Genomic DNA, 16,231 nt, shown 5'->3' on the forward strand with positions numbered 1-16,231 from the left:
CTAAAGGTGCATTGACATTTCCAAAGTCGCGCCTTAGATTTTCAATTCCGGAACTTTGTGGGTTTAATGTTTAAAAATGTCACAGCAAAGGCGCATTGACTTTGTAAAGTCTTACATCAGAACCATGCAACAAGACAAGCCAAATCAACACACTATCAGACACGAGACGTTCACTTGAGGGATCGCCAGCCATTTGTGCGCAGGTGCGAGTAAGAGCGGGCGCGAGAGATAAAATGTGGGAGGGGGGCGAGGGGGGGGGGGGCTTTTGCTCTTTCAATATGTGACTCTGCCTAGGCACTACGGAGGAGGTTTCTTAGCGCGTGTCGCATGCGTTTGTCCCCCAGGCGTGGGCCAATCCCGAAGATATCGGCGGCGAGGAGTTACGGAGTCGCCATCTATCGGAAGCGCCTCGCTGGCGTAGTATGAGGGATCATGCGGCGCGCTCCTCATAGTTTTTGCTGTCAGCGCTCACTGAAAACACCACGCGGGAGCTCTCCCGGACATTTCTGTAAGTACCTTCGAAACGAGAGAAGGTTTTTACTGTCTAAATAATAATCTTGGGCAAACTGAAAGCACAGAATCGTTTACAAACGCTATCTCTTTGCCGAATACGTACAGTGACTGCCACTGCGCGCGGTCGCCGCGATGGCGCCTCCCGAACCGGCTTCTTGCGTGAAAGGTAGGGCGAAGCTGAGAGCAAACTGTGTGAAATATGTTCTTATAGTGTTTGTATAACTAAATGGAGCGTAATAGAATGAAGCCTCAAAAGCGATCGCACAGGTTCGCAGCGACCGACTGCGCGTCTTCATGCTTGTCCGCGCACTTTTCCGCCTTCGCCGCGTGCGCGTTTTCGCACCGTGCCATGAGCTTTAGGTCGCAGAATACGAGCATTTGACAGTATACAAGCAACCATTGTTGCGTCGGCGCTATCTGAGTTGTTCTAAAATGATTTCATTGTAGAGACTTCGACGCCTACGGGGACTGTGATGTGCCATCACGACGATTAAATCTTTTTTTTTCTAAATTCTTGGACGTTTCAATATTATTTCTCGAGTTGCGTCGCACTGTATGTTTATCGGTGTTCTCTGCGTGCGATTTCGCGCTGCTTCTTTTTTTGTAATCCAGTGCATTAATTCATAACACAAACATGACCATAAGCCATGCATTTTTTTAATGTGCTTCGTACCGCTCCCTTTCCACTCCAGTGAACTGTCTGCCAGTTTTATGTTTCGCCAGCCAAGCTTCACGCAGCTTCTTGTCCAGCGGCTACGTATGAATGAGGCTGACACCGGGCTCCGTTGCGTACGTCCTGCAATGCGGCACCGAGCAGTAGCCTACCATGTTGCGCTCCTTCTCCTTCAATGGCAGCCACTACCTATTGTAGTGCTTTCAATTGTTGTAAAGAAGACACTCGAAGCGGGAAAATCTCGCCACCAAATGAGGACCGCAGTGTACGAGGGAATTTAAACTCTCGTTTTCAGCTCGCTTCGGCGCTCCTGAAGCAGCCGACGCGGCCGATATGTCCACGTGATCCCTAATAGGACGTCACGCCGACAGTGGCGCCAGCTTTTCCAGTGGTGGAGCTCGAGGCCAATTGCAATGCCAGGCCTACCGGCGACAGACGTGAAGCAGGAGTTAAGCAGTCCCCATACGTGGGCCGATACAGTAGATAGTGCAATGCTGGGCCGACCCACGGCGGATGTGAAGCAGGCGTTAAGCACTCCCCATGTGCGGGCCGATCCCGAAGATAGTGCAGTGCCGTGCCGACCAGCGGCGGAGGTGCAGTTCGCAGTTAAGGGGCCCGCATTACACAGCTTCGCTGCTCATCCTTCTTCCCAGAATGGAAGGACACTGGGTTTCTTTTTTCTCTGGCGGAGTAGATTTTCACCTGGTGGAGCTTTGGACGCGTTCTGGCAAGCAGACGAGAACAGGAAACAATGGATGGTAGCCCGCCGCCATCACTGTGGGGATTCGGCGGACCCGTCCACTTGAGCGCAACCTCTCCGGATAATTGTCTCATAGGTGTAGGATACCGAGCAGTATGCGTATGGTTCCCCATGAACTAAGCGTCTCACGTTTTCTTCGATATTCCTTCGGTAGCCACAGTAGGTGGCCAAAGTAGGCATTCGATAGTAGCCAACATGAATTTCCTTTGCGTTATTTCGTTTCGGTGCCCCCCGCCCCACAATAAGAAGAAAAGACATTGTTGCAGCGCAGCGAATTGTCGCTTGGTGAAAGTTAGATTTTTTACTTCTTTTGCAGAAAGTAATGAGCCACGGCACGCTTCAGTTGCCGGATACTCTTATTATATTATTGCGATAGCAGTTATATGGACACTCCAGGCGCATTCCTTCCGTTGCCGTCGCCCTCATGTTCCGCATGAAGTCCAAGGGCGATAAAAGCGTGACCGCGCGCCGCATGCTGTATGTGCGAGTGCAATCTCAAGGGGGGGGGGGGCATGGGGGGCCAACAACAGTCGCTCAGTCTAGCGTGCGCAAGGGAGAAAAGGGACGAGGAAGCGCTCCCCCTTCCATCGCGCGCGATACATCAGGGGGAGTGGAGGGAAGGGGCGCTGTGATCTGTGAATCTTTGGTGGCGCAACATGTCTATTTGCCTAGTTTGACGCATCATATATAGTGAAGTTTTCTTAGACACGGATCTATTGGAGACTTATACATATATTTAAATATCTTCTTGTGAGGTTTTTTGAATATGTGCGTAGAACTTTGTTTCCAGTGACTCTTTTTTGCCCTTTATCAAGTTTTATCATTGCATTTGTCCATTCCATTGTACCTTCGCAATTCTAGTGCACGAAGGCGAGTGAAATGAAAATGAGCCAACCCACTCTGAGCAATAATGGTTCGGTTCATTATCTGCGAGGCATGCATATGGCGCAGTGGCATCTCTCATTTACAAAAGTGACACCCAGTTCTGAGGAGAAACGTGCTTTAATGTACTCATCCACTGGGTTTAACATGGTTGCGTGACATAATGGACACTCCAAAAGTTAAGCAGCGTGGTGTCATGAGGTTTCTGACAGATGAAGATGTTTCCCAAAAAGAAATTAATCTCCGTATGGCTGCCGTGTACGTTGAATATTGCATTTCATTGGCCACTGTGAAGCGTCAGAGCAAACGGCGCAAAGAAGGGCGTGAAAGTTGCAAAGACGATCCGAGACCGGGCCAAAGCTGCCGTGCAATCTCCCCCAACACAATTGGAATGGCTGATTAGACAAGAGCGGAGGATAAGCATCGATGAATTAGCAGGGCGTGTGAGCATAAGTCACGGTTCAGGTCACACCATATCTCATGAACATCTCGGTTATCGGCTCTTGTATGTGCAATGGGTGCCCAAGATTTTGAATCCCCGCCAGAAGACAAGGAGGTCCGGCGTGGCCTTGACTCATCTAATCCGGTATCACGATTAGGGTGACGACTTTTTGCATGCAATTGTTACCGGGGACGAATCATGGTGCCACTACTACGAGCCTAGAACACGACGGCAAAGCTTACAGAGGAAACATTCGAGTTCACTACCCCAACGAAAGCAAAGGCCGTCATTTCTGCCCGAAAAGTTTTTTTCGATCGTCAGGGACCATAATTTATAGAATTTGCTAAACCTGGAGAACATATCGATCGTTTCCGATATTGGGAAACGTTGGATCGGCTACGTGTCGTAATTAAGAACAAACGACGCGGAAAATTGAGCAATGGAGTCATTTTGCTCCACGACAATACCCATCCCCATGTCGCTGATGTGGTTAATCGAAAACTGGCAAAGTTCAAGTGGGAAACGCTGCAACATCCGCCATACAGCCCCCACCTGTTGCCTTGGGACTTTCACATTTTGGAGCATTTGAAGAAACAGCTCAAGGGAACCAGATTCGTGTCGGACGATGACGTGAAAGAGTCAGTTACAGACTTTTTGAAGCAGCAACCCAAGGAGTTTTATGAGACGGGAATCACACGACCCGTTAGTCAGAGGGATAAATGTCTAAATGCTCATGCAGGGTACTTTTAAATAAAGTACCCGTTTGTCATATATTCGCACTGGCTCACTTTCATTTGAATCCCGCTGGTATATTTTGGAGAACTGATTTTTATACGTGATCTCTGTTGCGACTATAATATCGGAGCAATTACTCACAGTACACGACCGGTGACAGATGCTCCTGCGCAATACATTCTAACAAAGAACAGCGTCATTGAGAGTTTTCCCTTGTCGTTACATATGTACAAAATGGAAGCAAGGTTCTTGAATGACAGAGATAAAGATAGAGAGAGAGATGCAAATGAGAGAAAGGCAGGGAGACTACCAAAGTTTTATTAAAATGCTTGTCCTCAACTTTACATTTTTCGTATCAGCGGCATGCACTGCTTTGCTGGTTGTAACTGATGTAGCTCTAAAGTTCGTGTGCTATTTGCTTTACTTATTAAATATACAAAAAACATGGCAGCATTGATATCAGTTATTTCGGGCACAATTTTTGGGACATACGAGTATAGTCTTTTATGAAAAAAATACATATTTTATCTGTCTTAACAGGGCATAGCGTTCAAGAATTTGTTTGCAGCATCTTTGGCAATGGAAATGCAGTTATTATTCATGTATTTGATCCTTTCACAATTCCTATAAGGAGGAGGCCAAACTGTAAAATGAGCCCCCCCCCGTACAAGATTTCTGGCTACGCCACTGGTTACAAGTACAGAGCGCACAAAAAGGGGTGTGGTTATGAGCAGTGGAAAACGCAAGGCAAAAAAAGGCAAAACACAAGGCTGGAATGGAGCAAAGAATTAGCAATAAGCTAACAAACGAAGAGAGAGAGAGAAAAAAAATAAACTTTTATTTTCCGAAACGGTAAACCGAGTCAGAACCGGTTCACCCTAGGTGGGAGGATTCCTTACTCCAAGAACCCTCTGGCTTGGGTTGCCTCCTTGGCCCGGGCGACGAGACTGCGTTGGTCGTCCAGGTCATCAGAGGAAAGCTTCGCCTCCCACGTTTCAGTTGTATATATCTGCGGTGAGTTGGGGCGCTCTTCTTGTGCTTCTATGGGGCGACTTTCATCGGAGTCGTCTTGTGGAGCTTGTGAGGTAGGCTCTGCGGATGTGTCACGCAGTGGGCAATCCTGGACCATGTGTTGCAGGGTGCCTGGAACGTCGCAATGGGGGCATGTGTACGAGAACTGCGTAGGATTCATGCCCTTAACTGCACTCTTTCTTAAATAACTTGAACTACGCATTTTTTGTTTCCTCGCACCATTCTTATGTTACAGGCGTTGTCCAATAGAAGATATTGATTTACATTATGCTTTAATTACTTTGACTTGTATTGTAATGTCCGGTCGGGTGTCAATCTCTTATTATAAAATATCTCTTCGTTTGTTGTGACGGTCTCCAACGCACACTGTCTCCAATTGGCAGTGTCTCCACACTGTCTCCAGCGACACGGTCTCCAATTCACTTGCCCCGTCTAGCCTCCACAAGTGAAATTCCTTCCGTGCGTTCTCCCATACAGGACCTCGAGAATCGCGTGACGCATACGTCACGGGCCCCGCCTTCATTTTTTTTCTCCTCGCTTTTTTGTGGCGCGGCGCACTTCGGCTGATGGCGTCACGTGCGAACTGTTGCGATTGTCTCGTTTCGCGCAGCACACGATTTTGCGCGCTGTGCACGAGGACACCTGACTAGCGGTATGTCTGTGCTACACGAATACTGAGGCAGAAACAAGCGGATCACAGAGCATGATCCCGTACTGGTACACGGTAGAAAAGGACATAGTTTCGGTGTCTGTACGTGCGACCGCACGACGTGGGAACAAGCAGACGAAACAGAAGGACATCTCTCTTGCTGCGGTGCGAAGTAAAACAAAAACATGCAGACATTCGGTTTGTGTGTTTTATTATTTCTCTAAGCTTTAAATCACCTATTCTAGCAGCATATTACACAAATAAAGATGCTGGCTTGAATAATTCTCGCAGTCCCGTGTCACCACTAGCGACATCACAGTGCGAAAATGTGCACATAGGCGCACTAGCACGTCTACGTCATCCTCCGGCTTGGAGCACGGCGGCCGCGAGCAGGAAAAACGGCGTTTGGTTTGAAATTTCAGATCCTTCCGCGGCGCATAGCGATGTATTATTTTGCAGCACGATCGCCATCGCGCATTGTATACTCTGCACTTGTCAGCTCAAGATGGCCAGACCTGGTGAGGGGCGCTTTAAGAGCTGCGCTCTAAAACTAGGTTCAAATGGACGGCTTTAACATACATGGCGTCCCGGTGTTCAAGTGTGGGAATTTCAAGGCGGCGTCGCACTCTGTCTTTCGCTTTTGCATCTTTTCTGGCTTAACAAGCACTTTCTCATGGTAAGGGCGGCTTTTTTTTTTGGTATCGTGGAAGAGTAATTTGCTTACACACCTAAGAAAATTTACGCACGATTACGATACTCCCTAATGCAAAATTTGAGTGCAGCTTTATAGTGTTTTCATTTCGCGTGTCAGTATTTTGTATTGTGATTATATAAGTAAACGATTTATATTAGGAAGAGAACGCTGGGAGTAGCGTCGCTGACGCGGACATATACCTCGTGCGGCACATTTCAAATAAGTGAAGTTTGGCGCGACTGCCTCGATAATCGGAAGATCACGAGAGGGAGCGCAAGGCTGACGCGTGGGAGCGATTCACAGCAGCCGCAGCAGACAGACTTTTACTCATGCAGCGCTTTGTTTCCATGCAGACGACACGCGCTACTCTGACGCCATGTCGTAGTCATTGTCGCCGCGTAGTCCGTCTTGCGCGACACTACGCCTTTCTTCGCACGCTTTCCTTTCACCAACAGCGAAAGCGGCCCTTCGTCGGGGAGAAATCGTGCCACCAGTGTTAACGACGACAACACCCAAGAGAGTGTCTCGTCGAGTCTTACTCGTAACCGCTAGCCATCACCCTTTGCAGGAGCAGATATCACTTACAAAAAATGTTAATGTGTTTTTTAGAGTCTTTTAAAATTTTTTTATACAATCCTATTGTGTTTATTGTGATTACCTATAGAATTTTCCTATAGAGTTCCAAGCGTTATTTGGCCACCGCATTCTTTTAGGAACTCTAAAGACACGTTTCTGTAGAACATTTATGTGTAGTTGCTTTTAATATCCTATAGACAAATTTCTATAAGACATTTCTATCGAGTTTCTTTACAGATGCTAATAACAAATTTCTATAGACTTTTTCTATCGAGTTGCTTAAAAATGCTAAAGACAAATTTCTGTAGAACATTTCTATCGAGTTGCTTTAGAGATGCTAAAGGCAAATTTCTATAGAATATTTCTATGGACATGTTCTTATGGGTGGGCAGTGCCACCCGGACGAAAGACGAAAGGAAGTACACAATACGAGCGCAGTCACCAACTCGCCCAGCTTGCCATGTTAATTTCTATGGAGTTGCTTTGAAGGTGCTAAAGACAAACCTCTATAGAATAGACAAACCTCTATAGACAAACCTCTATGTCTGTCGAGTTGCCTTAGAGATGCTAAAGACAAATTTCTATAGAATATTTCTATGCAGTTGCTTTCGGGTCCCTACAGGCAAATGCCTATAGAACCTAAGCGCATGTGTGTAAAGTGCTTGCAATTTACCAAAGTTCATGAGAACTGTACTGTAGGCAATATGGACTACAGTAAATGCAGCGGCAAAAAAATTGGTGCTACAACCACAAAGTATTCCGTTTGAAATGTTTATTGCACTTCAGGCTAGATACATGCTTCATATATGTTACATACACGCTTCAGACTACAACTTGCAACACACAAACTGTAGCTGCCAACATGCTCCCCGGTGAAAGGTGGTGGTGCGAACGCCCGAAACATGAGGTAAAAATATCAGTGGCAGACTTGATTCCAGTTGACACCTGGCAATAACAGGCACGATTAGGACAAGAAGTCTTACCATTAAAACTGCAATATGACTGCCTGTTCCAGCATTGCACATTAAATGGTTGAATACTAAAGCCTGAAAATAGACTGATATGAATGAGCACTGCAATGTTGTGTCATCCTTACGAAACCACACAGCATTTTAGTTTATGTTTGTGCGAAAATAACACTTGCAGTCCTTGCAAAATGTGGCAAATAGGTGCCTTCATAGATAAGTGCACCATATATCGTACAAAGTTTAAAAGCTTCAATTTCGTTGTAAGCTAAACAATTTTGAGACCAGAGCCAATATTCTAAAATTAGGGTGACAAATACAAACCAGACCGACACACACAATGCCTAAAAGAAATATTTAGCTCGGGACCTTCTACGTAATGCACATGAACAGTAAAATCATTTTTCTCGGCAACTATGGGGCCAAATTTGATGAAGTTGGCTACATCAGAAAAACTTGAAAATCATAGCTTTTACATTGACGCCATCAATTCTTATTAGAAATTGCTGAAGATAACAAAACTTGAAGGAAAAGAGCTTACTAAGTTTGCAACTGTAAATTAGAAAAAAATAACTAGCACGATTCCGTTATTTCTCTAAATTTTCCTACTCTAATACATCCAAAATACAGAAATACTTTTGAGACAGCCACAGGACTAATTTGAATTAGGTTTTCGGCATTTGAGACAGGTAAATTCTACTTGTTACAGGACAAAATATTTGGCGGGTTTAAGAAATTAAACACCACAAAACTTAATAATTCACATTTCTGTGCCAGAAACAGATAACGCAGTTCTGCAAACTCCATCTGCTATGCCTAAGGTCAACAAATTTGATATATGAATTTACAGCTTACATGATATTGTTGCAATGCTTGAGAGTCTTGCGCATCCACTCACAAATTAGTGATTGTGTATTAGAGCAGCACATCATACTCAAATTTGCCAGATTAAATTATGGTATTAGGTCCAATAGAAATGTGATCTCATTTTTTACTTATGAGTAAGATTTGTTAACCTTACAGCTTTGTTCCTTCAAATTTCACAGTTTTCATGAATTCGTATCAAAAGCAGAGTAGTTGCCTGAAAACGTTTCATCATGGTACTGTGCTACGTAAATTATGTTTTCTCAAATAACATGTTTAGTGTGATGCAACGATATTTCTTTATCTTACCTGATTCCTTGCTGGAAACCAGTAATGCATTCATGACGTATCAATAAATAATTAATAAATGAATAAGTAAACAAATAAATATTGCGGTTTCTCTTAGCATTCCACCACCAGCATAACCTGTATGAAGCTTTGGCTACTGCTCACATGTTGCAAGTTCATTCTTACATGATCACCTGCTATTTAACTTCACAGGAAAGCAGCGAGGAAAGGCTAGTTTTTAGCCTCATTGGGTCCGTCTAGTAATCGGCGACGGTGGAGTCTGGAAAATATAATTGAAATTAACTTTCGAAAGGCGTAATGAACATTCAGCCATAATATATTAGCAGGCACAAACATGCCACGAATATCTATATAGTTGTGGGACTACGCTAAGTTTCATTTCAGTATTTCAGAAAACATCGTAACCAAAAAGTGGCAGAACGCCCCACGTCCCTCACCACTCTGCCAAACAGGGGCAGTTCTTTTGAGAACCACTTTTGAGAATATTTTCACTTTCCCAAAATTCTGTGACATTAGCACTGGGCCAATGTGCCAGGCACCAGAATAACATTGCTAATGACAAAAAGTATCTCCAAACAACAACAGTCCAGTCGCACATTAATCTCCTCTTGCAATGACAACACATTCCCATTTATAGCATAAGCAAGTAGGAACACCCATCAGCTAAGAGTTGCCACAGACGTCACACTAGGCATCGCAAACAAATTTTTTGAAAAGAAGGGGATGTCCCACTGGCTTCTACTGTTGAGCGGTAGACAAAATTAATGTTCCATCCGCGATTAGCCATACTTGGTATGTACTATGCTTAATATGCCAATAATAAATTTTTCACACTGATTTTGAGATTGAGCAACCATGATGATGCATGTAAGTACCCATTGCATGGGGACCAATAATGTTTTAAGTTGTTTTCGCAAATTATGTTGGATAACTGCCGATTTGTGGTATTTGGAACACAGTCGCAATGTGAGTGTCAGATACAACGGGCACAGTATATTTGTGCTTGGTGAATTATTGAAACAATTAGTTTCTAATCTAGTATGGGTATGTACACTGATGTGTATCCTAAATGCAATGATAAGACTCCCAATTGTATTTGAAAAGTTAATTCAGTTTTAATTAAAAAGGGTCCTTCCTTCAACATAGCATGTGAAAAACGGAAAACAAAAATTATACTCAGGAACTACGTAACTTTCAAAATTGATTGCATAACTGCTCTATAAGTCAAGCAGAAGAATTGACAAGAAATCATGTGCCTGAAACTAGTAGCAACAAACAAAGTTCTTATTACGGTGGTTGTGCACAATTCAGTAAACAGATTGTGACGCAGTCTTCTTATGTGGCGTTCCTCAGCAATCTTGTTGGTAAATTGGTTGCCATAGGTGAACAAAACATATGAACAATCTAAATCTGGCGCGCAGCCCCAGTCCCATCAGTGCATGGTCAAGTGGGACGAATATACTGGCCCGGTGAGTGAATTATGGTGCTCTCTTAGGCACGTGAGGCACCGGCCAGTTTGCTGCAAGTAAATTTGACCAAATATACACACGATCACAAGAATAGACTACACTACCCCTGACAGACACAGTACAATTTTAGTGGTATCTTTTAGCAAGCCTTTCTTGTCAGGGTGCCTATATATGTAGTGAAAAAGAAAGTATGCAGAATATGCAAAGTATTGTGCAAGTGAATTGAGAAGGGCAAGCAAGTAAGCGAGGTTACTCGGTTCAAGGTACCACCAAAAGTTGTCTAGTCTGTGTCACAGGCAGTGTACAGTGCCCCTTTCACATGTGGTCAAGCGTGCATAGGGCAAACTTGCCGGTATCTTATCATGTGTGTAAGAGATCACCGTATTTCGTTCAGAAGACCAGTATGGTTGTCCAACTTGGCCGTACATTTCCATGACGGAGCTTCATGTTGGGTTACAATTGTTCATTTGTTTTCATCCACCGCAAAACCTCGCAAGTGAAATCACTGAGGCAAACCACATATATAGCAAGACATGTGGGTGAGCCCCCATTTTTAATGCAAAAAAGGCATCTTGTGTAGGTCACAAGGGATCCAAATCAGTCTGTACCTATTTACTACTGAAGTTAGTGCAGCATGAAGAATACTGCCCTTCATAATAATTTTCAAGAAATTCAAGCTTGCCAAATGTGTATTTGCCAGTGGCTGTTACTACGGGAACACAGAAGTAACTGTAGATATATCAGTGATAAACAATGGTGGGCACACTACATGCTTAGACCTGTGACGTATTTAGCCAACTACACTTTCAATTCCTATATGCCCAGAAAACTGCATGAGAGTGTAGCACAAAAAGATAAAAGAATGTAACTAAGGAGCACAGCGTAGGAAATAGTTTTCAAAGAATAAAACCACAATAAAAAGTGATAAATATACTACCTACAAAGCAAAAATAAAATTTAACTTGCAGGTAAGCAACTTCTGCAAAAGAAATACTAAACATCAGGAAAGGTTAGGTATAGTTCTATACAGAACACGATAATGTGCGCATAATGCTTATGTAGACAAATAAGCAGCAAGTTCAGTAATGTTGCATAAATGTTTAGTTTTTTTAGTAAGCTGCGTTAGTTTCTTTAGTAAATCTTTCGACGAGCCGCGTTGCTTCTTCCGGATGGAATAACGAACAGTCTTTTCCCCTTGCATTCTCGATTGTTGCACCCATAAGCACAAAACCGGCTTGGCAATACGTAAATGACGCCAACGCTAGCGAAACACTTCCTGCCAAAACTCCGCCGCCGGAAACCAACCGAAGCGCGATTTCGATACTCGGGAATGGAGCCGGCGTCTCCTGCGGACCAAAAAAATCGCGCGCTAGCACGTGACCATGGCGCTTCGATCAATAAAAGGGTGGGCTCTCCGAAGGCGCGGCAAGCGAGAGAGAAAGCGGCTAAGTTCAGAGGAAGTCATTACTTTCTTCTTTAGGGGCTTTACCACCGGCCACGAAGCGCATGTGCCAGGCCGTCTCCCCTCCTCCTCCACTTTCCTCCTCATGCTTTCATTGTAGCCTCCCCCTCAACTTTCCTCATCGCACTCCCTGCTTTGGTCTCCCGCTGCACTCCGCCTTCACATTCTTTCGCTGGGCTCATTCACTTGGTTACGAGGTACAAAAACGCCGAGGCACGCTGACGCTCAACCCAGGAACGGGCACCTAAGAGCTGCGCTACTACAATTTTTCTCATTAGTGTCTTTAAGCCTTGTTGACATATACGTGTGATTGAAATAGCGATGTTCTTCCTTTTTCTCGTCACGCTGCAGATGGGTGGTGCCATCATCACGTACACTGTGATCTTGGTGCAGACCAGCCAAGGCCTCAGTCTTTGAGAAGTTGTGCCTTCAAGACACAGCCAAGGGGAGCCTCCCTTTAACATCTCATCACAGACCTTGCGTTATCCCTTATTTCATGCTGGTACAAAATAAAGACACGCACAAGTACTCACGCGCTCATACGCGCACGCATGCAAGCACAAAACTTGAAGGTTGTAGCTGGTAACCTCAATGGGGACGGCAGCGTGTAATGTAAATGTGCACTTTGATCTTAGATGAGCTTGTGGTTAATAAGCTTCTCGCTGTGAAAACTAGTAACAAGAGCGATGAAATGTTTGTTCTAGAAGAAGCGAATCCAGTACGCCCTCTTTGGTGATCCGCCTCACCATAGAATTCACTGTAGTTTACAACGAACTGTAGGCTGCTTAGGGCTTATTCACACTTTACATGAATTTCGCGCGGCCATACAGATGCGCGTTTCTGCTATGCGGAAGTATGTGCGGACGTTTCACTGAATGAGTGGGACTTGAACTTCGCGCAGAATGGACGTCTGAGGTGGATTCTTGACTCACTTCTCGTTGGCTGATCTAAGAGGGCAGCTGTGACGTGTTTACACTGCTGAATGGGACGCCTGCTTGTGCCAAGCGAAGTAGGATGTAACGAGCTAGTTCGTCTGTTACACGTTGGTCTTGCCCTAGGTTTCCTGTATATCGCGATGTCCGCGTAGCTTTTTTGAGCAAGTCTGATATAGCTAAACAAGATACTTAAACAAGTTATCACATTGTACTTTACTAAAAAAGTTCCCTGTAAAAGCATGGCGATTGTGGCTTGGCGGCTACTCTTCTCTTTCGGAGTACAATGGTGAGGCTTTGGTCCTCTGCCTCCGTGGCCGCAATCCAGTGCAGATGAAATTGGGAAAAAAGTCATGCACTGAAATATAGCTGCAATTGAAAAAAGTCTGGTTCATCGAAATTAACAAATTGTCCTTTCAATTACAGGGCCGCTCAGCTCAAGTGTAGTTTTGGGACTCGAGACTTCATCATTGAGGCTTCAGAACATGTGTTGTACCGGTTTCTGGCACTTCACTTTCAGCATGTCGTACCGACAAGGATACATTTCTGAACTTCACCATTCGTGTTCTTTCTGAACCGGCACATGATTCTTTGTTCGGTAATAATAAGGCAATGTAACTAAGCTCTCAAAAAGAACACGTCACGGGGAGCGCATATGTCGCAACCTAACTTATCAAACCTCGTAGCATTATTCCTTGATACACTCACACTAAGTTTCTACAGCCAAGGTCTTGAGCGGTTTGTTGCTTTCTTCATACGTTATATGTATACGATTCCTTGACGGTATTCCCCGTAAAACTTGCTGTTTAACAGAGTCGCAGTAATAACCGGCATTCCGAACTTTGTCCGCTGTTTTTCATTGCTGTTTTTAACAGTTTCGAGCAGCGTGATGAAGATGTTCGCATGTAGATGTTTGAATTTCGCATGGACCCATTTCATGCTGTAATCACGGCTATGCAAGGTCAATATGCATATTGAGCATGAATTTGAAAACTTGCTCACTATCTTCCAGTAAAAATATTGGCTTAAATGGCTGTCTCTGCCTGCTTGCCCGCATATCTCTCTGAAAAATATTCGTCGTTGCCGGCTTGCTTGCAATAAACACCTCCTGGAGAAAAACCCACAAGTGTTTCCCAACGATAGCGTAATCATGGCAATGTGAAAGTTCTCACACATAAATCAAGGCACATTGAGTTGAATACAACTACAGCCTCTTATGTCCTGAGACCTACGGCCAACTGGTTTCAACATAATAATGATAATGTTTATTTGCCATCATAGATGGGAGGGTGGAGGGAAAAAATCTGCTTACAGGCAGCTTGACGAGCCTACATCATTACATTAAATCAAGGCTTCGTCCCTGCGTGTGTCTCAAATGAAAATGCCTCGCGTTGCTGCATGTGGCTAGCGCGCATAAAGCTAAATGTGTACCTAAAGGGAAGAGATCCGGACACCGACGAAAATGCTTTAAAAATATATTTACGTTTCGGCTACCCCACAGTAGCCTTGTTCACAATCAGGCTCCCATAGAGAAGCCGAAACGTAAACATCTTGTTAAACCATTTTGGTCGGCGCCCAGGCCTCTTCCATTTAAGTATGTACCATCCCGACCAAAGAGGCTTCGTTATACTCTCGACTTCCAAACTAAATGTCGATGGTTATTATGCACAGACCTCTTTCAGCGCTTAGTTGGCTCGCTATAAACAGGTGGCGCTTGCGCTTCTTCAGCAGAGTCAAGCATCTGTTGCCTCAAGACACGCCACGTCGCTTCTGCAGCGGTTCGATTCCCGGTCGCAGTGGGCTCGCTCCGAGAAGGTCGGAATAAGACCGCTCCTGTACTTAGACGTAGATGCACGTTAAGGTACACCAGATGGTCGAAATGAATGTGGAGCCTCAACACTACCACGCCCCTAATAGCCCACGTTGCAGTTTGAGAACGTTAAACACCACATTATTTTAACAATCTGCTAAATATGCCTTACGTGTACACACTTGAAGGCTGCTTCCTAGTTTGTGGATGGACAAGTGTTTCACATATATCTTTGTAATAAATCCTGATTGGCTCACAGTGTTTTGTGTTCACAATAAAGAATCACTGAAATAAAATTTACCACTCGTTCATGATGTTCTCGTTTACACTGTCCTCCCGGGTTTTCTTCGTCCACGTTATTTTTTTGTGCCACAGCTCAGAATAAAATGTCGAAGTGTCAACTAAGCAAAATGAGGGTTTCTCTCTGGCCAAATATTATTGCCATTATTTTTTACGAAACGAAAATTTTGGCACGTGCACTTCCTCATCTTTCTCCGGTGACCACTTTTCACCAGCTAACAAATGTTAAACGTAATCCCTCGGCGCGGGACACGCCCATATGCCTACAACGCTTGTATTCCACCCGGCTGTAAAGGTATCACGCGGCTATTCGTGAATTTCTTTTTATGACCCTTGTATTCATATTGTGTTTAAGACAATTGAAACTCTGCGAGAGTTGGCTGTCTACAGTACAAGCGTGTTCCTGCTGCATAGACATATAGAAATAAATATTCCTGCTGTAAATACGAGCGTCTGGGCTTGTCTATTCGATTAAACGTTCTATACTTACAATTCGCATGAGATTTGAATTCGAAAAAATCTACATTCCCCTACCTTTATTATTTACATAAAGAATTATGAGCGCTTAAATTTTCTCATTCCCTTCAGATTGGAAGGTTACAAGTACAGCACGATCAAAAGAACACAAATAACGTAGTTTTCATAGCATCAAACTACACTTATTCTACATATTATCCTAAAACGTTATGTTCTTCTCGACGTTCGTGGTAGCAGAACTAGATCATGCAGTACGCGCTTGACCGCATATCTTAGCACAACGATGACAATTACCCGAGCTTTGTACATGTAGGTCAAACACCGCATTTTCGCCCTTCATCTGCCTAAAAGCCGCTGTGAAGTAGTGATTGGTTTGGAGGCCGTGAGAAACCGAAACGTTCAGACGCGCGTGAACGAGCTCAGCCTGCTGTGCCCTAAATCTGAACAGAAAATGTGATTTGTATTTGGTAAATTAGCTCTCTCACATGCTTGCTCACGTTCACCAATCACATAAATTTAGTAACACCGCTGAACCGACAGCGCTTAAACGCATTCAAATTGGTTTTGTAAATAATAAAGAATCAGCAATTTTGTGAGCACAATGAGAAGACTATGAAGGCCACTGTGCTGTGAAACACAATCACAATGTGAGGGCTGCCAACGTGAAGGCAACCGTTGGTTCATCAT

At 44.2% G+C, this 16,231-nt stretch overlaps 1 protein-coding gene across 1 annotated transcript in view; it reads left to right on the forward strand.

Moving 5' to 3' along the window:
- Positions 1-15,019, forward strand: part of LOC139055309 (uncharacterized) — a 96,509-nt gene extending 81,490 nt beyond the window's left edge. Inside the window, exon 5 of the mRNA XM_070532754.1 lies at positions 12,377-15,019. Within this exon, the coding sequence (XP_070388855.1) occupies positions 12,377-12,442 (66 nt within the window). The 3' untranslated portion in view covers positions 12,443-15,019. The remainder of the gene's footprint in view (positions 1-12,376) is intronic.
- The last annotated feature ends 1,212 nt before the right edge of the window (positions 15,020-16,231 follow it).

This window comes from Dermacentor albipictus, chromosome 2 (genome assembly GCF_038994185.2).
Source record: "Dermacentor albipictus isolate Rhodes 1998 colony chromosome 2, USDA_Dalb.pri_finalv2, whole genome shotgun sequence".
NCBI lineage: Eukaryota > Metazoa > Arthropoda > Arachnida > Ixodida > Ixodidae > Dermacentor > Dermacentor albipictus.